General features: G+C 39.9%; 1 protein-coding gene across 2 annotated transcripts; it reads left to right on the top strand.

Moving 5' to 3' along the window:
• The first annotated feature begins 10,707 nt into the window (after nt 1-10,707).
• BNIP1 (BCL2 interacting protein 1) lies at nt 10,708-24,784 on the top strand. 2 transcript variants are annotated; one of them, XM_044661678.1, is made up of 6 exons: nt 10,708-10,791; nt 18,022-18,114; nt 20,053-20,144; nt 21,652-21,750; nt 22,194-22,312; nt 24,507-24,784. In XM_044661678.1, exons 1-6 carry the CDS (start codon nt 10,708-10,710, stop codon nt 24,701-24,703), a joined length of 684 nt encoding a protein of 227 aa, XP_044517613.1. In that variant the 3' UTR covers nt 24,704-24,784. The 2 variants fall into 2 exon arrangements, with proteins under 2 accessions (XP_044517613.1, XP_044517614.1); XM_044661679.1 differs by lacking the exon at nt 21,652-21,750.
• The last annotated feature ends 321 nt before the right edge of the window (nt 24,785-25,105 follow it).

Raw genomic sequence — 25,105 nt, 5'->3', positions numbered from 1 at the left:
AGGTAAAAACAAAAGTTATATATAAAAGGCATTTGTTTTCAGGAAGAAAGCTCTAGTAATGACCAAACCAGGGAACAGTTTCTGGTAAAGAACAAAGTCTAAGAATCTGGGTATTGGAGCAATGTGTGACTTTACTATGTATGATGTAAGACTTAATGAATGACAAAAATAAATGACTTTAGTTTTACTAGGTAAATCTAGGTGAGGGGCAGATCACAAGTTTATAAGGTAAGATCTAATCTAGAAGGAACTGTCATTTGGGCCAAGGTTTATTAAGTTTTAAAAAAATTATATGAATTCTCATTGGCAGTTTCATGAAGCCTCTAGACCCCTTTTTTAGAATAATTTTTATGTGTAAATTAAGATATATTAGTTTTCAAAGGAAACCAATTCTATTGAAACAGTTTTAAAAATATTTTTTTAAAAAGTGCAAGACCATTCTGAAGTGCTTTTATGGTGAAAAATGCTATTTTTCCACTTACCAGTTTTCAGTTCTATCTTATGGGTTGTTTCTCCCCGTTAGCATGTAAGCTCCTTGAGGGCAGGGGCTGTCTTTCTGTTGGCTTATATTTTTATTCCCAGTGCTTAGTATAGTGCCTGACACATAAGAAGTGCTTCATAAATGGTTTAGTTATATTTTTTTTCACTTTTTACAAATATTTTGTTTATTTTAATAGAGATGGTACAGATAATGTCCATTTGAAACCCAGATCCCAGGCCAAAAAGTACATTAAAGTTAAAAGATAGCAGTTATCTGCTACATACATTTCTGCATCAAAACCTTTATTAATTGCTTTATTGCTTGCAACTCCCCAACTCTTCAGATCCTTTTTTCTTTCTTTCTTTTTAAAATTTATTTTGAAGCTCTTCTTCCACTTTTAAAAGGAACAGTTCATTATTCCTGAAATCAGGAGAATAGGCATCCTTTGAGCCCCTTCATCTTTTCTCATAGGTGGGAGCCTAGACTACACTTTGTGTTTGGATAACAGTTACTTGTCTCAGACAGAACGACAAACATTCTATTTTATTTATTTAGTCTATTCTATCAGATCTATATTGCTGCAAAACTCTCTATTGTCCCTGCCCTCTGGAAGCAAGATCCTAAGTCTTTTTCTTTATAGTGGTTCTTGTGGCAAACTTACCTGATAAATTCAACCTTCTCATTTTTTCAGATGAAAAAAACTGAGGCCCAGGAAGTTGAAAGGACTTACCCATGATCCAGATGTAGTAGCACAACCTGTAGTCAAGTCTAGGGCTTCTAACTCTAAGTCCAGAACTTTTTTCCTAATTAAACCAAGGGGGCCACTTTTAGACCATTCTCTTGGAACAGTTGGAACAGTTGGAATAATAGTTAGTAGGAGGGGCCTTTAAAACAGATAGATTCCCCATCTAAAGTCAGCCAATAAACATTTATTAAGCACCTATTATGTGCTAGGAATTTTGTCAAGTGCTAAAAATGAGATCTCTTTGGCAATTTTTATTGGGACCTGTGACAATGAAGATCAGTGCTACTGCAATTTTAGTCTTAAGAGAATTCTCAGAGGTACTGAAAAGTTAAGTGGCTTAACCACAGGCACAAAGACACAGGCAGGACCTGAATTCAAGTCTTTATGATCTCATGCCAGCTCCTTATTCATTATCCCATGCTGTATCTTGTCTTAACAAATATATTGCATTAATTAGAGTGTATCCTCATTTTGTGGTTTCTCCTTGAGGATCAAAGCTACTACTCTTTTTTGTTTTAGAAACTCTAGGGTTTCTCAAAAAATAGACATCAGAAAGTCATGTGGGTATAAACCATGGTATATAAATTCTGCAAAAAAGTTCTATATATTCTGGATCATATCACAGATCCCATTCCTTTGGCTTTCAGCAAGTTACTGAACTTCAATCATTGTTGAAGGAAGGACAATGTTTGTAACCCTGGAATGGAAATTTTATTAACTGATATTAATTGTTCAATTAGATTAAATTTAATTTAGTAATTTATTAAATATCCATCAGGTGCAAAGTCCTGTGCTAAATATGTTGATGATGGACAAAAACAAAGCCAACCCGGCTCTCAAGGAGCTTACAATCTAATGGGAGAATGCATTATGTACACAGTAAAATATAGACAATGTAATTTTAAGAGGAGAAAAAAGCACTTGCCTTAGTGATGGGAAGAATACTACTGATATGTTACTGTTGCGATAATCTCAGCTTCATGAAACACCTCTAAAAGGAAAAAAAAAGGCATTTTGTTATTTAACCCAGATTCCTATCCTCTAGGTGCAGGACGAGTTATTTTGGATGATCTTGGTTATACCAATATATAGCTCAATTCTCTCAATTATCAATAGATCAGGAGCTTTAAATCAAATAGCAGAGCTTTTAATGAAGACATATAATAGCAAAGTAAATAAAGGAAAGTTTCTGCGGCTTTCCTTCCCCTAAAAGGAACAGTATCCCACGAGCTGCTATGCTATTGGTGGAAAAGAGAATGCTAGAAGGAAAATTCATAGTCCTAGGGCTGAATCCTACTGCAGCAACCTGTTCCTAGTTTCTTGAGTTTCTTTCTCAAAAGGGGTATTTATTACTCTTTTGTAGCACTGACCACACCTATGGCTACTTCAACTCTTGTTAGGCTTACAGTAACACTCAGCAGCCCAGAAAAGAGCCACTTGGGTCACAATTCTTTCTCAACCTCCTTATACCCTTTCAGCAGAAATTCCCACTGACCTATTTTAGGTTAGAGGTGTCTAAATTTCTTTCAATTCTCTTCATATACTTAGTAACTATACCAGGGCTACACAAACTACCTTGAAATTTCCAACACTCTAACTGGCAACCTTTGTCCTGTAATCCTATAAACTACACCTGGATTATTGTTCCCCTTACATTTACTTTGAAGAAGATTACAACTCAATATCTAAAATGCTATTCTAAACCTTAAAACATTTTCTTCACAACACTTTTGAAGTATGCCTTGTAAATATTATTGCCCCCATTTTGTAGATGAGAAAACCATGATTCAGAGAAATTAAATGAGTAGGCTGCCTGGTATACTGGATTTAGAGGTAGAGACTCTGATTTCAAATTTCATCTATTATTTATTATCCAGGTGACTTGGGGGAAGAAATTCCCAAGGCTTGGACTCAGTTTACCCATCTATTAAATGAAGGCTAAACTTGATTATCTGTACAATCCCTCCCGGCTCTAATTCTATAACTTTCCTGATATTTCACAGCTAATAAAAGTCTTCAGGGTTCTTGACTCTAAGGAATTGATTCCAAGAAACGGAGGAAAGAATGTTAGAGGTAATTACATTTGACTCCTATTTGGCCAAGGTCACAGTGCCCAAACTAGGATTTAAACCTAGGACCTCCTGACTCCAAGCCTGAACTAAGCCCTGCCCTCTACAGTATGTGTACCCAAATATTCCTGTGCCTGTTTTCAAACTTTTCACATTGATTAATGTTTAAAACATTCTTTATATCCCATTATTTGTCAGCTCTCTGAAGAACCCAATAGTACATGTTTCAAATTCTGTTTTGGACATCTATTTGCTATGTGACTTTAGGGAATTTCTGAGACTTTTTTTCTCTGTAAAATGCAGATTCCTGTAGCAAGTAACTCTAAAGTTTGTGAGGATCAAATGAGATATATCAGACATTTTCCAAACCTTCAGAAACTGTAAAAATGAACATCATTATTAGCTCCATGCTCCTTACTTCATGCCAACGTAATTGAAAAGAGCCCAGGTTTCCATCATTATAAGCTTATATCTCCCATATCATTTAAAAAACATTTGACTTGACCCTGCCAGCCTGTCAAGCTATTGTCTAGCAATTCTTCCTAGAAGAAGGTTATTTGCACTCTTTCCCTTAATATCCTCACCTCCCACCAATTTCTTAATCCTTTAATCCTTAGCTCCTAACCCCACCATTAAACTCAAAATGCCACCTCCATGGTAACCAATGACTCAAATGCTAATTCCAGTGGCCTTTTCCCAGTCTTTCTTCTATTTGTTTACTGCTGCTTTTGACACTATGTCTTCTTGCATTTTCTTCACTAGGCTTCCATGACACTGCTCCAACTCAGTTTTCTTCCTGTCTGAATATTTCTTCTTAAGTCTCCTTTGCTGGATCATCATTGTCTTCTGTTCCACCAATCATAGGCATCCCCATTCTGAGGTTCTGTCCTGGCCCTCTTCCCTCGAAAAATTGCCTCTTTTGGTTCAGGACTCATGGGTTCATAATCTTTGTATAGATTACTCTCAAATCTCATGTCTAGTCCTCATTTCTTACCTAAAATCCAGTCCGTATTATCAACTGCTTGCTGGACATCTTAAAGCCTGGATGTCCCATATATGTCTCATTCAAACTATCCAAAATGGGATTAATTTTTCCACAGAACCCATTCTAACTCAAAATTTTATTTCTTTTGAAAGTACCACCATCCTCCCAATCACTCAAGTTCACAATCTTGAAGCCAACTTTAGCTCTTCACTCTCCCTCAATTTTCTATACATCCAATCAGTTGTTATTCTTGCTACATCTCTCCTATCCATTCCAGTCCTTGCTCTCTGCTCACATAGCCTCTACCCTAGTTTAGATGTGGCAATTAGTAGCTCATTGGATAGATCACTGGGCCTGGAGTGAGAAAGACTTGAGTTAAAAATTCAGTTTCAGATAAGTGTGACCCTAGACAAATCACTTGTTTGCCTCTGTTTCCTAAACTGTAAAATGGGGATGGCACCGCATACCCTCAGGGATGTTGTGAGAATCAAATCTGTAAAGCACTTGGCACACTGTAGTTGATACATAAATGCTTATTCCTTGGGCTCAACTAGTTTAGGCCCTAGGCTTCTTCCTTGTACTTTGGCAGTAGCCTCCTAACTACTCTCCCTGCCTCTGGTCTCTTCCTTCTTTAAGCCATTCTTCGAATAACTGATAAAAATTATATTCCTTAATGTTGGTAAGACCATGACGCCTCTGTACTCAGAAATCTTCAGTTGTTCCCCCATTGCTTCCAGTTTTATCTCTATATTGGATAAAATGTAAATTCCTCACCCTAGCATTTAAAGTCCACCACACTCTGTTTCCTACAGTGTTTCCAGGCTTACTTCATATTGCTCCATGAACTAATCCCAGTCAAACTGGCCTGCTAGTTGTGGTTCCCTGTTTTTCATATTCCAATCCCCTTCTTTCTACTCCTTGGCATAGGAGGTCCCCAATATCTGCTCTCCTTTCTCACTTCTCTCTCTTGAAATCCCTGGCTTTCTTCAAGGCACATTTCAGATGTCACCTCCTACAAGAAGCCTTTCCTGATCCCTCCTAGAAGTTAGTCTTCTCCAACTCTCCAAACTGTTTTAGATTACTTTGTATTCACTTACTTGGGTACATGTTAACCCTATTGCAGAAGTAAGCTCGTGAGGGCAAGGATTGTTTCCCTTTTGCCTTTGTATACCCCAGCGCCTGGAGCAGAGCCAGGCACATAGTAGGCGCTTAATAAATGCCTGTTGTTGAACTGGATTGATTTAAAGCTATTAGATACGGGTTCTTGGCTTCGAATGGCAGCTCTGCTACGTACTACGTGCATGGCCCTCAGCTTCCTCATCTGAAAAGATAGTGAGTGGGGCTCCGGAGTATCAAAGGTCCCTCCTAGCTCTAATAGCCCTCTGTGTCTTCAGTATCCTGTCTGTAGATGGCACTGCAACAGCGCCCGGAGAACGGGTAAATAAGGAAACGCAATTTGGGTTGGCCTCTACGACGGCCCGTAGCCGATCCTCAAGATGGCGACTACCCTGGACGGCCACGTCCGGATCTGTAACCAAGAGATTGTCATATTCGACTTGGAGGTTAAAGCGTTTATCCAGGTAGTGGAACCCTGCTCGAGCACCACTTCCTCTCCCCGCGTCTCATGTCCGATCTTCAAGAACCTCGGACCCTCGGGCCCTGAGCATACTCTCCCTTCCCACTCAGGGAAAGGCAGACAGAACCGAGTCCCTTCATCCCGGCGCCCCCCTCGGGCCCCCCACTTTTTCTCCCACCTTGGTTCTGGGCCTCTCGCCCCCCGCCCCGCTCCGCCCCCCGCATCCCCTTTGGCACCCCACCTCACCCCCACTCCCATTTTCCTCCTCCCTGTTTCCGTTTGTTTCCGTGTGCATCCCTCACCTTCGTTTCTATTGGTCCCTCGTGCCCCATCCCCACTTTCATTGGTCCATTTCCTCCTCCTTCCCTTTTCTATTTCTCCTCCTTCGTTTCCATTGGTCCTCTGCGGCCTTCTTCCCCTTTCCATTGGTCCCTCGCCCTATTCCTCTTCCCTACGTTTCTATTGGTCTCTGAGACCTCCCGCCCCCCATTTCACCTCATTCTTCCCACGAAACTCTTCCTTCTAATTTAAATGTAATCTTCATTCTCTGGTGTCCGGAGATAGAACCGGGGGTGGGGGAGGGGGGAGCAGGCGGAGACAGTCGGCGGTCCTCTGTCCTCGGGCCGGGTCCTGAGAGAGCATCTCGTTCAATCCCTTCGTTTTACAATTGACCCCAAAGAAGCTAAGTGTCCTATCCATAGTCACTCACCTAGCGTGGCGAGGATTCTGACCCAGATCTGGTGCTCTGTCTTGGCTTGGGAGCCGTTTGGTGCATTTCGCTCAACCACAAATGTTAATTCACACCTCTCCAAGTGCCCTGCGTTGTGCCAGGCAGAAAAGCTACAAAGACAAAAATCAAGTCAGTGAATAAGCAAGCATTTATTACGTGCTTACCTGCTGAGCTGTGCTAATTTATGGGAATCAAAAGGAAAGCATACTAATTGGGAAGACTATGTAAGTAGGTAGCCACCAGACTCTTACAGAAAAAGAGAAGTAACCTTTTTGGGGAAGGTTTTAATGGCTACAGCCTCTCTGCCAAGTGCTCTGTAAAGGTTGCTTTTCAGCTGCATCTTGAAAGAAGTAAGGGATGTCAAAAGGTACAGGTGAGGAAGAAGAACATTCTAGACATGAGAAATAGTCAGTGCTAAGGTATGGAGCCAGAAAATAAGTATATTGTGGGAGGACCAGCAAGTAGTTTGGTGCAGTTAGATTATAGAATGCACGGAGAAAACAAAACTGGAAAGTTTTCTTCACAAACTGAAGTTCCTGAAGAGTCTTACATGCCTTATATTAGATCCTGGTGGTAATAGGGAGCCACTGAAGATTATTGAGGAATAGGGATGTGGTCAAGCTAGCACTTGGAGAAAATCACTTTGGTAGCTGTATAGAGGGATAAATTATATTTAAAAGAGACACGAGGCCTTGAAACTTAATTAGGAGACCATTACAGTTCAAATGGAAAATGATAAGAACCTGAACTAGAATGTGAAGGTAGAAACAAGATTTGTTAACTGATTGGATATATGAGTCTGGGGAGAGGGACCCTGAAATAATTAACTTGCAAGATTAGTGGTTCACTTGACAGTGATGGGAAAATGAAATAATCTGTCTTACAAGTCAAGAAACATTTATTAAGTGACAGCCATGTGCCAGACATTTTGCTAAGTCTGGAGGTACAAAGAAAGGGTAAAAACAGTTTTTGCTTTTACAAGTTCATGATCTAATGGGGATGGTAGCATATAAGTGACTATGAATAAACTATATACAAGATAAACTGAAGATAATCTCAGAAGGAAGGTACAAAGATTGAGATGGATTAGTAATGACTTCTTTCTCAAGGTGGGATATTAGCTGAGACTCAAAAGAAGCCAGGAGACAGAAATGAGAATAGAGTGAATTATAGGCCTTGGGGGACAGCCACTGAAGATGCTTCAAGTTAGGAGATGAGTGTTTTGTTCATAGAAGAGCAAAAACGCTGATATTATTGGATGTAGATATATGTGTACAGTATATAAATGGGAATATGTTGTAAAACAGCTAGATTGTGCAATGGATGGAGTATTGGACCTGGAGTCAAGAAGACTCAATTTTCAATTTCCTAAGGTGGAATCTGGCCTCAGACACTAGCTGTGTGACTCTGAGCAAGTCACTAAACCCTGTTTGTCTCAATTTCCTCATCTGTCAGATGAGCTGGAGCAGGAAATGGCAAACCACTCTAGTATCTTTGCCAAGAAAACCCCAAATGGGGTCACAAAGAGTTGGACATGTCCAAAAAAACAATTGACTGAAAGTTGTAAAAAAAATGTAAAAATAGGAAAGAGACAGGCTATTTGACATTTGGTCATAGGTAACTACCAGAGTTTGTTGAATGCAGATGATATGGTCAAACCTATTAAGACAATTTTGACAGCCGAGTGCAAGCTAGCCTGGAGTGAGTAGAGGTTTGGGGCAGAGAGACCAGTCTGAAAGCCCAACTAAGCAAGAGGAGAAAAGGGCCTGCATCAGAGTGGTGGTAGTGTCAGAGGAGAGAAGGAGACAATAGAGAGATGATGCAGATGTAGAATTGAAAGGACTTTACAACAGATTGGATGTGTGGTGGATGGGAATAAGTGAGGAGTTGAGAATGACATCTAGTTGTCAAGCTTGAGGACCTGGGAAGATGGTGGTACCCTTGACAGTAATATATAAGAAGTCTGAAAACTGGGTAAATTTGGAGGAAAAAATGAGTTCAATTTCAGATATGTAAAATTTAAGATGCCTTTAGAACACAGGAAGCTAGGTAGCACAGTGGAAAGAGCCAGGCCAGGAGTTGGGGGGACCTGGGTTCAAATGTGGCCTCAGACACTTCCAAAATATGTGACTCTGGACAAGTCACTTAACTCCCTTCTCTCCCATTTTCCAGCCCTTACTTCTCTTCTGTCTTGGAATTGATACTAAGACAGAAGGTAAAGACTTAAAAAAAAAGATGCTTTTGGAACACCCAATTTATTCAATAGACAGAAATGCAAGCTCTAGAGCAGTGGTTCCCAAACTTTTTTGGCCTACCGCCCCCTTTCCAGAAAAAATATTACTTAGCCCCCTGGAAATTAAATTTTTTTAATTTAATAGCAATTAATAGGAAAGATAAATGCACCTATGGCCATCACCGCCCTCCTGGATCACTGCAGCACCCACCAGAGGCCATCACTGCTCTAGAGGTTAGGAGAGAGGTCAGGGCTGGATAAATAGATCTGAGAATCATCAGCATAGAGATGATCATTGAATCCACAGAAGCTGGTGAGATCCAAATGAAATAAGAGAAGAGGCCCCAGGACCATCTTGGGAGATACTCTGTTAATGAGAATGAACTAGGTGAAGATTCTGCAAAAGAGACTGAAAAAGGAAGGAAGAACCTGGAAAGGGTAGTGCCATGAAAATCTGGAGAGAAGGTAGTATCCTGAGAAGGGGCAATTGAAGTGTCAAAGGCTTCAGAGAGGTTTAAAAAGAATGAGAATTGAGAAAAGGCCCTTAGATTTGGCAGTTAAGAGATTTTTGGTAACTTTGGAGAGTTTAATGAGGAAATTGAAAGCAAGGCTACAAAGAAGGTGAGAAGACACTCACTTAGTGTAGGCCTGTGATGGCAAACCTATGGCACCTCTTTGGCATACATTCCACCCCTGGAAAAGTTAGTTGCTAGAAAGGCAGAGGGACTGCAGCGGAGCTGCTCCCTTCTCCCTCTCTACAACCTCTCCCTACCCCTCTGTGCTTACTTCCTCCCCTGAGCAGAGAGCTCAGGCCACTCCTTTCCCTTTCTCTCCACTGTCTGGGGTTGGGGAGTAAGAGCACTTGGTCTTTGGGGGGGTGGAGGGGTGGAACACGACACATGGTCTCTAAAAGGGACACCATCACTGATGTAGACAGTCTTTTCAAGGACTTTAACCACAAAAGAGAGAAGAGATCTAGGGTGATAGCTAACAGAGATGGATGGATCAATGAGGGATTTTTGAGAATGGTGAAGACATGAGTGTGTGTGGACAGTAGGAAAATAGCCAGGATACAGAGAGAGATTGATAATAAGTAAGAAAAGTAAGGATGATTAAAGGGGCAATCTGCTAGAGAAGACAGGAGGAACTAAGATCACTTGTGCATTTAGAGACATTTGCTTTTCTTTCTATCCTTAGTGCTTAGTTCCTAGCACATAGTAAAGATAAAATTCTTGTTGACTGACTGACTNAACTGGCCTGCTAGTTGTGGTTCCCTGTTTTTCATATTCCAATCCCCTTCTTTCTACTCCTTGGCATAGGAGGTCCCCAATATCTGCTCTCCTTTCTCACTTCTCTCTCTTGAAATCCCTGGCTTTCTTCAAGGCACATTTCAGATGTCACCTCCTACAAGAAGCCTTTCCTGATCCCTCCTAGAAGTTAGTCTTCTCCAACTCTCCAAACTGTTTTAGATTACTTTGTATTCACTTACTTGGGTACATGTTAACCCTATTGCAGAAGTAAGCTCGTGAGGGCAAGGATTGTTTCCCTTTTGCCTTTGTATACCCCAGCGCCTGGAGCAGAGCCAGGCACATAGTAGGCGCTTAATAAATGCCTGTTGTTGAACTGGATTGATTTAAAGCTATTAGATACGGGTTCTTGGCTTCGAATGGCAGCTCTGCTACGTACTACGTGCATGGCCCTCAGCTTCCTCATCTGAAAAGATAGTGAGTGGGGCTCCGGAGTATCAAAGGTCCCTCCTAGCTCTAATAGCCCTCTGTGTCTTCAGTATCCTGTCTGTAGATGGCACTGCAACAGCGCCCGGAGAACGGGTAAATAAGGAAACGCAATTTGGGTTGGCCTCTACGACGGCCCGTAGCCGATCCTCAAGATGGCGACTACCCTGGACGGCCACGTCCGGATCTGTAACCAAGAGATTGTCATATTCGACTTGGAGGTTAAAGCGTTTATCCAGGTAGTGGAACCCTGCTCGAGCACCACTTCCTCTCCCCGCGTCTCATGTCCGATCTTCAAGAACCTCGGACCCTCGGGCCCTGAGCATACTCTCCCTTCCCACTCAGGGAAAGGCAGACAGAACCGAGTCCCTTCATCCCGGCGCCCCCCTCGGGCCCCCCACTTTTTCTCCCACCTTGGTTCTGGGCCTCTCGCCCCCCGCCCCGCTCCGCCCCCCGCATCCCCTTTGGCACCCCACCTCACCCCCACTCCCATTTTCCTCCTCCCTGTTTCCGTTTGTTTCCGTGTGCATCCCTCACCTTCGTTTCTATTGGTCCCTCGTGCCCCATCCCCACTTTCATTGGTCCATTTCCTCCTCCTTCCCTTTTCTATTTCTCCTCCTTCGTTTCCATTGGTCCTCTGCGGCCTTCTTCCCCTTTCCATTGGTCCCTCGCCCTATTCCTCTTCCCTACGTTTCTATTGGTCTCTGAGACCTCCCGCCCCCCATTTCACCTCATTCTTCCCACGAAACTCTTCCTTCTAATTTAAATGTAATCTTCATTCTCTGGTGTCCGGAGATAGAACCGGGGGTGGGGGAGGGGGGAGCAGGCGGAGACAGTCGGCGGTCCTCTGTCCTCGGGCCGGGTCCTGAGAGAGCATCTCGTTCAATCCCTTCGTTTTACAATTGACCCCAAAGAAGCTAAGTGTCCTATCCATAGTCACTCACCTAGCGTGGCGAGGATTCTGACCCAGATCTGGTGCTCTGTCTTGGCTTGGGAGCCGTTTGGTGCATTTCGCTCAACCACAAATGTTAATTCACACCTCTCCAAGTGCCCTGCGTTGTGCCAGGCAGAAAAGCTACAAAGACAAAAATCAAGTCAGTGAATAAGCAAGCATTTATTACGTGCTTACCTGCTGAGCTGTGCTAATTTATGGGAATCAAAAGGAAAGCATACTAATTGGGAAGACTATGTAAGTAGGTAGCCACCAGACTCTTACAGAAAAAGAGAAGTAACCTTTTTGGGGAAGGTTTTAATGGCTACAGCCTCTCTGCCAAGTGCTCTGTAAAGGTTGCTTTTCAGCTGCATCTTGAAAGAAGTAAGGGATGTCAAAAGGTACAGGTGAGGAAGAAGAACATTCTAGACATGAGAAATAGTCAGTGCTAAGGTATGGAGCCAGAAAATAAGTATATTGTGGGAGGACCAGCAAGTAGTTTGGTGCAGTTAGATTATAGAATGCACGGAGAAAACAAAACTGGAAAGTTTTCTTCACAAACTGAAGTTCCTGAAGAGTCTTACATGCCTTATATTAGATCCTGGTGGTAATAGGGAGCCACTGAAGATTATTGAGGAATAGGGATGTGGTCAAGCTAGCACTTGGAGAAAATCACTTTGGTAGCTGTATAGAGGGATAAATTATATTTAAAAGAGACACGAGGCCTTGAAACTTAATTAGGAGACCATTACAGTTCAAATGGAAAATGATAAGAACCTGAACTAGAATGTGAAGGTAGAAACAAGATTTGTTAACTGATTGGATATATGAGTCTGGGGAGAGGGACCCTGAAATAATTAACTTGCAAGATTAGTGGTTCACTTGACAGTGATGGGAAAATGAAATAATCTGTCTTACAAGTCAAGAAACATTTATTAAGTGACAGCCATGTGCCAGACATTTTGCTAAGTCTGGAGGTACAAAGAAAGGGTAAAAACAGTTTTTGCTTTTACAAGTTCATGATCTAATGGGGATGGTAGCATATAAGTGACTATGAATAAACTATATACAAGATAAACTGAAGATAATCTCAGAAGGAAGGTACAAAGATTGAGATGGATTAGTAATGACTTCTTTCTCAAGGTGGGATATTAGCTGAGACTCAAAAGAAGCCAGGAGACAGAAATGAGAATAGAGTGAATTATAGGCCTTGGGGGACAGCCACTGAAGATGCTTCAAGTTAGGAGATGAGTGTTTTGTTCATAGAAGAGCAAAAACGCTGATATTATTGGATGTAGATATATGTGTACAGTATATAAATGGGAATATGTTGTAAAACAGCTAGATTGTGCAATGGATGGAGTATTGGACCTGGAGTCAAGAAGACTCAATTTTCAATTTCCTAAGGTGGAATCTGGCCTCAGACACTAGCTGTGTGACTCTGAGCAAGTCACTAAACCCTGTTTGTCTCAATTTCCTCATCTGTCAGATGAGCTGGAGCAGGAAATGGCAAACCACTCTAGTATCTTTGCCAAGAAAACCCCAAATGGGGTCACAAAGAGTTGGACATGTCCAAAAAAACAATTGACTGAAAGTTGTAAAAAAAATGTAAAAATAGGAAAGAGACAGGCTATTTGACATTTGGTCATAGGTAACTACCAGAGTTTGTTGAATGCAGATGATATGGTCAAACCTATTAAGACAATTTTGACAGCCGAGTGCAAGCTAGCCTGGAGTGAGTAGAGGTTTGGGGCAGAGAGACCAGTCTGAAAGCCCAACTAAGCAAGAGGAGAAAAGGGCCTGCATCAGAGTGGTGGTAGTGTCAGAGGAGAGAAGGAGACAATAGAGAGATGATGCAGATGTAGAATTGAAAGGACTTTACAACAGATTGGATGTGTGGTGGATGGGAATAAGTGAGGAGTTGAGAATGACATCTAGTTGTCAAGCTTGAGGACCTGGGAAGATGGTGGTACCCTTGACAGTAATATATAAGAAGTCTGAAAACTGGGTAAATTTGGAGGAAAAAATGAGTTCAATTTCAGATATGTAAAATTTAAGATGCCTTTAGAACACAGGAAGCTAGGTAGCACAGTGGAAAGAGCCAGGCCAGGAGTTGGGGGGACCTGGGTTCAAATGTGGCCTCAGACACTTCCAAAATATGTGACTCTGGACAAGTCACTTAACTCCCTTCTCTCCCATTTTCCAGCCCTTACTTCTCTTCTGTCTTGGAATTGATACTAAGACAGAAGGTAAAGACTTAAAAAAAAAGATGCTTTTGGAACACCCAATTTATTCAATAGACAGAAATGCAAGCTCTAGAGCAGTGGTTCCCAAACTTTTTTGGCCTACCGCCCCCTTTCCAGAAAAAATATTACTTAGCCCCCTGGAAATTAAATTTTTTTAATTTAATAGCAATTAATAGGAAAGATAAATGCACCTATGGCCATCACCGCCCTCCTGGATCACTGCAGCACCCACCAGAGGCCATCACTGCTCTAGAGGTTAGGAGAGAGGTCAGGGCTGGATAAATAGATCTGAGAATCATCAGCATAGAGATGATCATTGAATCCACAGAAGCTGGTGAGATCCAAATGAAATAAGAGAAGAGGCCCCAGGACCATCTTGGGAGATACTCTGTTAATGAGAATGAACTAGGTGAAGATTCTGCAAAAGAGACTGAAAAAGGAAGGAAGAACCTGGAAAGGGTAGTGCCATGAAAATCTGGAGAGAAGGTAGTATCCTGAGAAGGGGCAATTGAAGTGTCAAAGGCTTCAGAGAGGTTTAAAAAGAATGAGAATTGAGAAAAGGCCCTTAGATTTGGCAGTTAAGAGATTTTTGGTAACTTTGGAGAGTTTAATGAGGAAATTGAAAGCAAGGCTACAAAGAAGGTGAGAAGACACTCACTTAGTGTAGGCCTGTGATGGCAAACCTATGGCACCTCTTTGGCATACATTCCACCCCTGGAAAAGTTAGTTGCTAGAAAGGCAGAGGGACTGCAGCGGAGCTGCTCCCTTCTCCCTCTCTACAACCTCTCCCTACCCCTCTGTGCTTACTTCCTCCCCTGAGCAGAGAGCTCAGGCCACTCCTTTCCCTTTCTCTCCACTGTCTGGGGTTGGGGAGTAAGAGCACTTGGTCTTTGGGGGGGTGGAGGGGTGGAACACGACACATGGTCTCTAAAAGGGACACCATCACTGATGTAGACAGTCTTTTCAAGGACTTTAACCACAAAAGAGAGAAGAGATCTAGGGTGATAGCTAACAGAGATGGATGGATCAATGAGGGATTTTTGAGAATGGTGAAGACATGAGTGTGTGTGGACAGTAGGAAAATAGCCAGGATACAGAGAGAGATTGATAATAAGTAAGAAAAGTAAGGATGATTAAAGGGGCAATCTGCTAGAGAAGACAGGAGGAACTAAGATCACTTGTGCATTTAGAGACATTTGCTTTTCTTTCTATCCTTAGTGCTTAGTTCCTAGCACATAGTAAAGATAAAATTCTTGTTGACTGACTGACTGAGCAGTGCAGCATTGAAGCTCTCCATCTATCTGTTTATTTCTTGCTCTTATTATTTTACAATTCTATGCCTCTTTACAGATTTACATGTACTGGGTGTTGTTTTTTTATACCATTTTTTGCTTGCAGTTCACATTGGTTAAAGCTACAGTTTGTTTCAGTAGTGCAGTGGATATAGCTTTGGGCCTGAATTCAAGAAGATCTAAGTTCAAATTTGGCCTCAGATTCTTAATAACTGTGTGCCCTTGGGCAAGTTAATTAAACTCTTATCTCCTTCAGTTTCCTCATCTGTCAGATTTAATAGTAGCACCTACCTCCTGTCATGGTTGTAAAGATCAAATGAATATTTGTAAGAATTTGAATTTCATTTGAAATTTGAAATAATATTTGTAAAGTACTTTGCACAGTAGCTGGCACATAGTAAATGTTATATAAATGCTAGCTATTATTAATTATTATATTTGCTGTATGTCTGTTATCCTCAAAATGATTTTGATTTTTTTAAAGGAGACATTTTCTTTTTTTTTATTTTAAAAATATTTTTCCATGTTTACATTTGTTTTTCTTTCCCTTCCCTCTTCTCTCCCCGCTCCCGGATCCAGTAAGCACTGACATTGATTATATAAATGTTATCATTTATTTCTATTTCCACAGTATTCATTTTTGCAATAGAGCAGTCTTTTAAAACAAAAACTTCAAATCATATATCCATATAAAAAATGATAAGTCATTTGTTTTTCTTCTGTGTTTCTACTTCCACAGTTCTTTCTCTCAATGTGGATAGCATTTAAAGAAGCATTTTCTAATACAGTAATAGACTTTATTTTTGATGTCCTAATAAGTAGGTCAGTAAACTAAAAAAATGAAGAAAGTAAAAGTTTTTTGTTATTGCTGTTTACCTCTAGCTATTTTATACCTCATTTTTTTTTTTTAACTTTTTTTTTTTTTAAACCCTTGTACTTCGGTGTATTGTCTCATAGGTGGAAGATCGGTAAGGGTGGGCAATGGGGGTCAAATGACTTGCCCAGGGTCACACAGCTGGGAAGTGGCTGAGGCCAGGTTTGAACCTAGGACCTCCTGTCTCTAGGCCTGACTCTCACTCCACTGAGCTACCCAGCTGCCCCTTATACCTCAGTTTTAATGTTTATAAACTATAAGAATGATGACTTTGTTTTCTAAACAAAAATTAGCATATATGACTGGCAAGATTTTTTTTTCTCAATTTTTGAATGAGAAGATACTTAAGGTCAGGACTGTGATTCAAAATCAGAGAGGTATGATTGTCTTAACTCTATTTGGCAGTGCTTCTGACCATTACTGTATTTATGCTAGAAAAAATAAGTCTAGTGTTAATTCAGATAAAGTTGCATCCCACTCTCAATAATATGGATTAGTTAATAAATTTCATTAATGGTACTATGGCTCTTCATAAATGCTAATGAATAGCAAAGTGCTTTAAGTCTATAGGCCAAATCAAACCAAGCCAAGTTGAGTCAACAATCCAGAAGCTGTCAAATAAATTTGAAATACAGCCTTTGAAGGCCTCTGTAAAACATTGCAATATTTGTTCTAAAGTTTTTGGTTTCTTTCCTCCTTTTTTGGGGAGCGGGTTATATGCAGAGACGGAATGAAGTAAAAGAATTGAGAGTTAGAGTGAGATTAGCATTAGAATTAAAAAAAAAAAAAAAGATCATTGAAGTAGAAGTGAACATAAAGTGAGCCAGCAAAAATCACAGACAAGCAGGACAGATTTGAAAGTTATATGTTGAAGTTATTATATAATCAAGGGAAGAGCAAACTGTACTTAATAGAGACAGTTTCTTGAGTAAAATCTTCTCTCTTCTATTTTATGTTTAAATTTACATCTATTTTATATATATGGAAATGTTTGTTTTATTTGGAAGTGATTAGTATTAGAATAAAAATTAAAACACTGAAATTCATTCTATACAATTAATGAAGGAAATTATTCTATATGTTCTAATAAGTTACTGTTTTAGTATTTTATACTACCATTGAAGGGAATTTTAATTTTCATTTTTTAAATACCTATTTCTTTGTTATTTGTAGTCTATTACTTTCCAACCAATTGCTTTCACTGTCTCTAAAATTTAAGATTCTCAGACCTGTAGTGGAAAAGGTCCTGGACTTGGGGTTGAAAGCCCTGGCTAGGTTCAAGTCCCAGTTGTGAAATCCATTAGCTGTGTTTTCCAGGGCAAGTCACTTTACATCTCTGAGCCTTGAGTTTCGGGATCCTCATTTGAAAAATAGAGGCAATAATAATTATTTTTCCCCCTTTTTCCTGCCCCTGACTTGCTTATTTCTCAGCATTTATTTGAAGGAGAGCAGAAGAAAGTCATTAGTTTGGAAGGAAACCACTCTGAGCCAGCATTATATGAACTCATTGAAATACTTGGGAAATTGATCAAGAAAAATCCTATATAGAGTTGTGAAGAAAGTGTTTGTAAAGCTAGAGGCACTTGTATTTTTGTTATTATGTTAACTGGATTGTGTTTAATAAATATTAGGGGCTAATAGCTATGTTAAGCCAGAGTAATTTGTTGCTTTATGTTCTTTTACCCAAAATACTAAACTTTGAGAACAACCGACATGACATTTTGAATTATCTTGCTTCAGAGAGGGAAATAAAACCAGTTAGACATCCAAGTCTAGAGGCATAGAATCATAGCATGTTTGAGGTCTCTCTGGTCAGTACTTTTACTTTTTTGGTCTCAGGACTTCTTTTCATTCAGAAAAATTATTGAGGATCCTCTCCCCCAAAATGCTCTTATGTGGATTTTATTTAATTATACTTATTATATTAGAAATCAAAACTTCTTAGTATTATTATGAAAATAGTCTTGACCTCAAAGACCCTCCTGAAAGGGTCTGGGGAACCTCTAGGGATATTTGGACCACTGAGATAGGCCAGCCTGCTCATTTTACAAATGAAGAAACAGAAAAAATGCTTCATTTCATTGCGTGGAGAAGAAAGCACTCATATCTCACCTGTTTTTTCCTAGGATATCAGGGATTGCTCAGGACCATTGAGCACTCTTACAGAACTAAATGCCAAAGTGAAGGAGAAGTTTCACCACTTACGACTCAGAATACAGGTGAGCAGCCACTGAACCAAGGGCTTGTTGGTGTGTTATTATAATGAAGGTGGTTGTTTTCTGGACACCAGCTGGGACAAGGCTGAATGTTTAAATACATTAGCCAAAGTCTCAGTGATTGCAATTCTATATCAATTTACTATAAAAATAAGATAAAAAACCCCAGCCATCTGAAGCCTTCCTGTTGTTCCTAAACCAAGTTGGACATTCTCATTCCTTATATTTTGTACTGCTAATTCCCAGTTGTCACTCTCCTGGTTTTGGCTAGAGTTATCATATAACACAGATTGGAGGCTTATTTATTGGTTGTTGAGTATATTATATATCAAGTCAAGTGTTTTACTTCCTTTCTTCCCTCCAAAAGATAAGTGCTGCCTAGATTATCCTGGCAACCAAGATTCTTAAAGTAGTTGGAAAAATAAAACCCTTGAGTTACTGTGATTAGGGCTTCCTTCCCATGTCCTACAGCATTCTGTGCATAGTAAATGTTGTTGATCTGTTGTGTGTATGAGAATCTGTATGCTAGTTCTCAGCTTGGACTGTAAGAGTTGCCTTCCTTCTCTTCCCTAAACTACCACAAGTTCTTTGATACTGTTCCCATGTAAAAGGGATCCTACTTGGCTCATGTTTTTTGTTGGCTTGATGTAGCAATAGCCCTTTTAATCATAGCAGATTAAGTTTGACTATCATTCTGGGGTCCAGAGAGCTTATATGACCAGCTTTGTGAGAATGCATGTTGACTTGTTTTAAGTCAGATAGTTTATATCTATTTTTATGCTATTCTCCTTTCCATATTTTTCCCATCAGTTTTTAGGGTAAAGGCTCCCCAACTCCCAATAGCTTACTTTTTTCCTCTTTTTATTGCCCCTGACTTACTTAGTTCTCAGCACTTATTTGAAGGAGAGCAGGAGACAATCATTAGTTTGGATGGAATCCACTCAGAGCCAGTGCCATATCATCAACCCATTGAAATACGTGGGACATTGATCAAGGAAAGTCCTACACATCATTAACAGATAAACTGACATGATAAAAAACATTATAGGTTACATGAATTCTGTTTCCTGACTCTTCTGCCAACTTCTTCTATAACTGTGGGCAAATTACTTCCTTTCTATGGGCCTCAGTTTCTTCATTTATATAATGGAGGGGTTAGACTAGATTGATCTCCAGGGTCCCCTTTTGTTTCTATAGAGTGGTACAATGGTGACTTCCATAGTTACAGTGAAGTAGAAACTTGTTTGTTCCAGGAAATAAGAGAGAAGCCTGGTGACCTAAGAAGTGAGTATGGCAACAGAGAGATATATTTTTCCTTGTATTTTTTATAAGCATTTATCTATGCAGACTTTCTCTAGACTAGGTATTCCCTGCAGTGGTTTGTGGTGTTCTCATAGGGATCAGGATAGAGTCTGGATCTGTGATTTTGGGAACTTGAAGATAACGAAACTCTTATTCTAATGTGAAATGACACTGTCCAGAATTCTCTAAGAAGCTAAGTGACTTTCTTAAGGGCCCACAGCCAGGATGTTAGAAGGATAGGCTAATAGCTTGGGACTTAAACCCAGGTCTTTTTGACTCTGTAGCCAGCTCTCTGTCCAGTAAGCCAAGCTGTCAATTAAATTTTATTTGTAAAGTGACTATTTGTCATACACCAATTTAGGAGGGAGATATTAAAGAAACAATGGTAAGTTAACATTTCCACCTTTGGGGATAACATGAAATAGAATAAAATTATAGACTTTATATGTCATCGATTATCTTTTATAGTTAGTTGATTGTTATTCATTAAGTGTTTTATCTGCTTCTAACTTAAGGAGTACCAGAAGTTTCCAGTAATTTTTGGAATCAATTATTTTCTACAGCTAGAATAGGTTTTATGTGTTTTTCAAGAATCAATAACTTTACATTATTTTTACATATAATTATTTTCATCTAAAGGAGCTTGAGCAGATGGCTAAAGAACAGGATAAAGAATCTGAGAAACAAGCTTTGCTTCAGGAAGTTGAGAATCACAAAAAGCAGATGCTCAGGTAGGTGAAATCATTACCATCATCTGTCATAGTCATACTGTGGATTAAAAATTCCATTGGATTAACTTTTTGATAAGCTTTGTCCAAATGCTGGGGTAGCTAGGTGACATAGTGGATAGACTTGGGAACACCTGATTTCTTTCTTCCATTCCTTCTTTTCTTCCTTCTCTCTCTCTCTCCCACCTCCCTCCTTCCCTCCCTCCCTTCCTTCCATCTCAAGAATCAGTGCTGTGTATTAGATCCAAGGCAGAAGACTAGTAAGAACTACGCAATTGGGGTTAAGTGACTTGCCCCAGGTCATATAACTAGCAAGTGTTTGAGACCAGATTTGAACCCAGGACCTCACATTTTCAGGGTGACTATTCACTGAGCTACCTAGTTGCCCCAGAACCTGATTTCAAATTCTACTTCAGATACTAACTAGTTGTGTGGCCTTGGGAAAGTCACTTAACTGATATTTGTTTCAGTTTCTCCATTTGTCAAATGAGGATAACAATAAAACATATCTTTCAAGGTTGTTCTGAAGATAAATGAGATAATAATTATAAAATACTTAGCATGGTATCTGATACATAATAAGCTCTATGTAAATATTACTTATTATTATTAGGTGATGATTTAATGTTTCTGTATCACATGAGTTCTTTCCCTCCCCATTCTGAAAGGAAATTCCCTTACTGTACAAATGTAATTGGGTAAATTATAGAAAAAGGAAAAGAACAAGGTATCAGTGGAGCAATTGCTTTATTAGAATATATACTGATCCATCAGTAGTCACATTAACCTATGATGTTTTCTAGCCATAATGTTTATTTATGAACACTTAAATTTAAATTTTTATAAAATTATAATGGTTAGTCCAGTTGGTTTGAGCAGGCTACTTATGAAACCAGAGTCACAGCTATAATTCCCAAATGAGGCATTTCATTTTTCTAATATTTCATGGTCAAAGGCTGTAGCCTTAACTTAGGGAATTCTTTTGTAGCTTTAGACTCTTGGTCAGAAAGGGGTTTGGATGAGAGAATATGGATAAACCTTTTCAAATTCACTCCATTATCTGAAAAAAAAAGCCAAACCCAACTCTTATCATATGCCCTCTGAACTGGAATCCTCTACTCTAAAATGAAGTGATTAGACTCTGTGATCTCTGGTCTTTTCCAATTCCAGATCCTATGATCTTGTTCTCTGTTGATGCTGTTCACAGTAGCATGAGTTTTGCATGAAACTGAGTGTCATGCAACATGAAGAGGGATAGATCTTTGGGGTTTTTTCCTCTTTTATTCTTTTTCTATGTCAGGCAATATAATAAAAGAACCAACTTTCAGTTACTGATTTTGTGCTATTCTCTGCTATGGTGCAGAGTGATCTTATGTGGACAGACTTAGAGGGAGGGGAGGGCAGGGAGGCCAACCTGCTTCCACCACTGCTTTGCATTAATTGCTTTTGCTTTCTGAGAGATTTGGCAACTTATTATCACTGAAGAGTGCATATATCTTTTTAATTCCAGCAATCAGACTGCATGGAGGAAAGCAAATCTTGCTTGTAAAATTGCAATTGACAATTTAGAAAAAGCAGAACTTCTTCAGGGAGGTGACATGAGGCAGAGGTAATAATCCCTTTTATCCTTTTATGTATGGTTCTTATTGTACTGTTTTAGTGGTTTAGATCAGAAGTAGTTTGCTTACAGGGGCTACAAGACCCTAAAAACTAGATTTCCACCAGAACTAGATTAAAATGGAATTGGAAAGTGTTAACAAAAAATGCAATACAGCATATATAGTTACTTCGTGATTTTCTAAATCAGTATGCTGCCTGCAGGGATCTGTTTTATCTTTGAGTTTGACACCACCAGCTTAGAGACCTGAAAACCATTGTTATTCAGAGAGAGACATAGTATGTAAGCAAATGTGCTCCTTGCTAATTTGTTCATTGAAACACAAAGTTTAGATAAGACATAATCCCTGTCTTGGAGCTTTTGGATCTCAAACCCTACCTTTAGGAATCCAGTTTCTCTTGACAACATATTTCATCCTTCATTTTACTTTTTAGAAAAACTACTAAGGAGACCCTGGCCCAGACTTCCAGCAGCATCACAGAAAGCTTGATGGGCATCAGCAGAATGATGTCCCAGCAGGTTCGCCAGAGTGAGGAAGCCATGCAGATTTTAGGTAAGACCAGAACCAGGATTAGAAGACTTGTTCCTTCTGAGGATCTCAATTATATGAAGTCAGCTTGAGATTGTGATTGATGTGAGGCTCTTTTTTTCTTTTTTAAACCCTTACCTTCTGTCTCAGAAGCAAGTATTGCTTCTGAGACAGAAGAGCAATAAGGGCTAGGCAGTGGAGGTTAAGTGTCTTGCTCACGGTCACACAGCTAGAAAGTGTTTGAGGCTAGCTTTGAACCTAGGATATCCCATCTCCAGGTCTGGCTCTCTACTGAGCCACATAGCTCCCCTCAGAGGCTCTTAAATACATTTTCATCTAACTTCTAATGATGCCTGTGGTTCATAAAATTTAAAAGTGATTTTTATAACTTTGTCATATTTGAGGTGTTTTTAAAAAGTCGAAAGAAGTCATACTATAGGTATTATAAGCTACTAACTAGACTGTTGTGCCTTCTGCTTTGGATTTCCTTAGGGAATTCTTTTTAAGTAAGAAAATCAGAAACTCTGAGGTGGGGGTAGTATTAAACACCACTTTGTTGATTTTCAATGTAGATTGGCAACAGATTTTTAATGCCAGGACAATTATAAAAGGAAAGTCTTTTCATTCTTTTAAGTTCTGTTTTTTTCCCAGTTCATCATTTAAATAGGCAGACTTGCAGTTTGTCCCCAGAATCACTCTGAGATTATAAATCCCATACCAGACAGTGTATCACTCTTAGTGTGAATCCTATATTGAATACTATAATAGAACACTACAGAAAGATGCAAAGTGAACAAAAGACATGAGCCTTATGCCTTTGAGAAGTTTATGATATAATGGGGAAGACGGGACAAACAAATGGAAGTACATTGATCAAAAACACATACATTTCTGGGGCAGTTGGGTAGCTCAGTGGATTGAGAGCCAGGCCTAGGAGTGGGAGGTCCTGGGTTCAAATCTGGCCTCAGACACTTCCCAGCTGTGTGACCCTGGGCAAGCCACTTAATCCCCATTGCCTACCCTTACCACTCTTCTGCCTTGGAGCCAATACACAGTATTGATTCTAAGGCAGAAGGTAAGGATTAAAAAAAACAAACAAACAAAAAACCATATATATTTCTAATCAGAACAGTGTGTAAAATCTAATGGATTCTTGGAGTGAATGGATTACCTGTAACCAACAGTTAGCCTTGGAAGAGCTTTGGAAGGAACTTTTTTCTTTTCTTTTTTTTTTTTTAAACCTTTACCCTCTGTCTCAGTAGCAGTTCTAAGACAGAAGAGCACTAAGGACTTGACAATCTGGGTTAAGTGACTTGCCCAGGGTCATATAGCTAGGAAGTGTCTGAGGCCAAATTTGAACCCAAGTTCTCTGGACTCAGGGTATTCTATCCACTGAGCTATCTAAATGCCCCTGAAGTAGCTTTTTTAAAGGGAGCACTGAAACAGTTCTTGTTCTCCCTCCCTTTACCCCCTACCAGGCCTAATTGTATTTTTCAGTCAATAATAATTTCCTACTTTACAATAGGTCTCCTTGAAATGATACTACAAAAGGTGGGGAAAGAGTATTCTTTCATCTATGTCCTTTTCAGAATGTAGGGTTTGATGATCTTTGTTCTCTCTGATTGTCTTACGTGTTTAGGAGCAATTTTGATCAACTCAAGCTTCCAAAAATGGACTAGATACTCATATTGATGGTTTCAAACTCAAATTCAAATAATGACTAATGGAGGTGGTGGTGGCAGTAAAAATGACCACCTCCTCAAAAACTGCCATCATGGAAGAGAAACAGCATGGGCTCATCTATCCTTATGCTCTCTTTTAAAAAAAAATCTTTACTTACCTTCCTGTCTTAGAATCAATACTGTGTATTGGCTCCAAGGCAGAAGAGTAGTAAGGGCAAGGCAATGGGGGTCAAGTGACTTGCCCAGGGTCACACAGGTAGGAAGTGTCTGAGATCAGATTTGAACCTAGGACCTCCCTTTTCTAGGCCTGGCTCTCAATTCACTGAGCCACCCAGCTGCCCCCATACTCATACTCTTATACGAAGTACATTTATTTAGTTACGAATAGCAAAATGAGACAGCACAGATGCAGATTGCTTTTAGGTGAGAGCAGGTGCTCAAATGCATCGCTGCTTTCAGCAGCCTATCCAACAGAAACAGGGCCTCGGTTCATTTTCAGGACGTCCACTGAGCATAGCTTTCTGCTTTTGTTTCAGCAAATTCTTCTCGAACTATCCTGGATGCAAACGAAGAATTTAAGTCTATGTCAGGAACTATCCAGTTGGGACGAAAGCTCATCACAAAATACAACCGCAGAGAACTGACAGACAAGCTGCTTATTTTTCTTGCTCTTGCTCTTTTCCTGGCTACTGTACTTTATATTCTAAAAAAGAGGCTTTTTCCATTTTTGTAAGATTTATAAGACCATCTTTTCTTTTGACAACCAGTTATGAATCCTCTGTTCCTCTGAGTTCAGCCAGTGCTTGCCAGCTCAAACTATAAGTATGTCAGGTTTATTTATTCAAATTGTTCAATGTCTCAAATGGAAATGCCCTGAGGTTTGCCAGCATTCTTTCATAAGGGGTAGGGAGAAGATTTGAAGGGAAGCATTTGTTTGGGAAGCTTACAAAGACATTGAAATTCTGAGATCCCCAGGCCCAGCATCTGTTCTGCCTAAACAGTTTATGATATTCTGAGGCTGCCTTTGTGTATCTGGTAGACGTTTCTCATTTCTTCTCTCCCTTTCTCTCTTCCTCCCTTTCTCCCACCTAGAATGCCTTGAGTTCTAGGTTGAAGGGACCTAAAAGGAAAGACA

This window comes from Gracilinanus agilis, chromosome 2 (assembly GCF_016433145.1).
Source record: "Gracilinanus agilis isolate LMUSP501 chromosome 2, AgileGrace, whole genome shotgun sequence".
Lineage (NCBI taxonomy): Eukaryota > Metazoa > Chordata > Mammalia > Didelphimorphia > Didelphidae > Gracilinanus > Gracilinanus agilis.
This window is presented reverse-complemented; position numbering and strand designations above follow the sequence as displayed.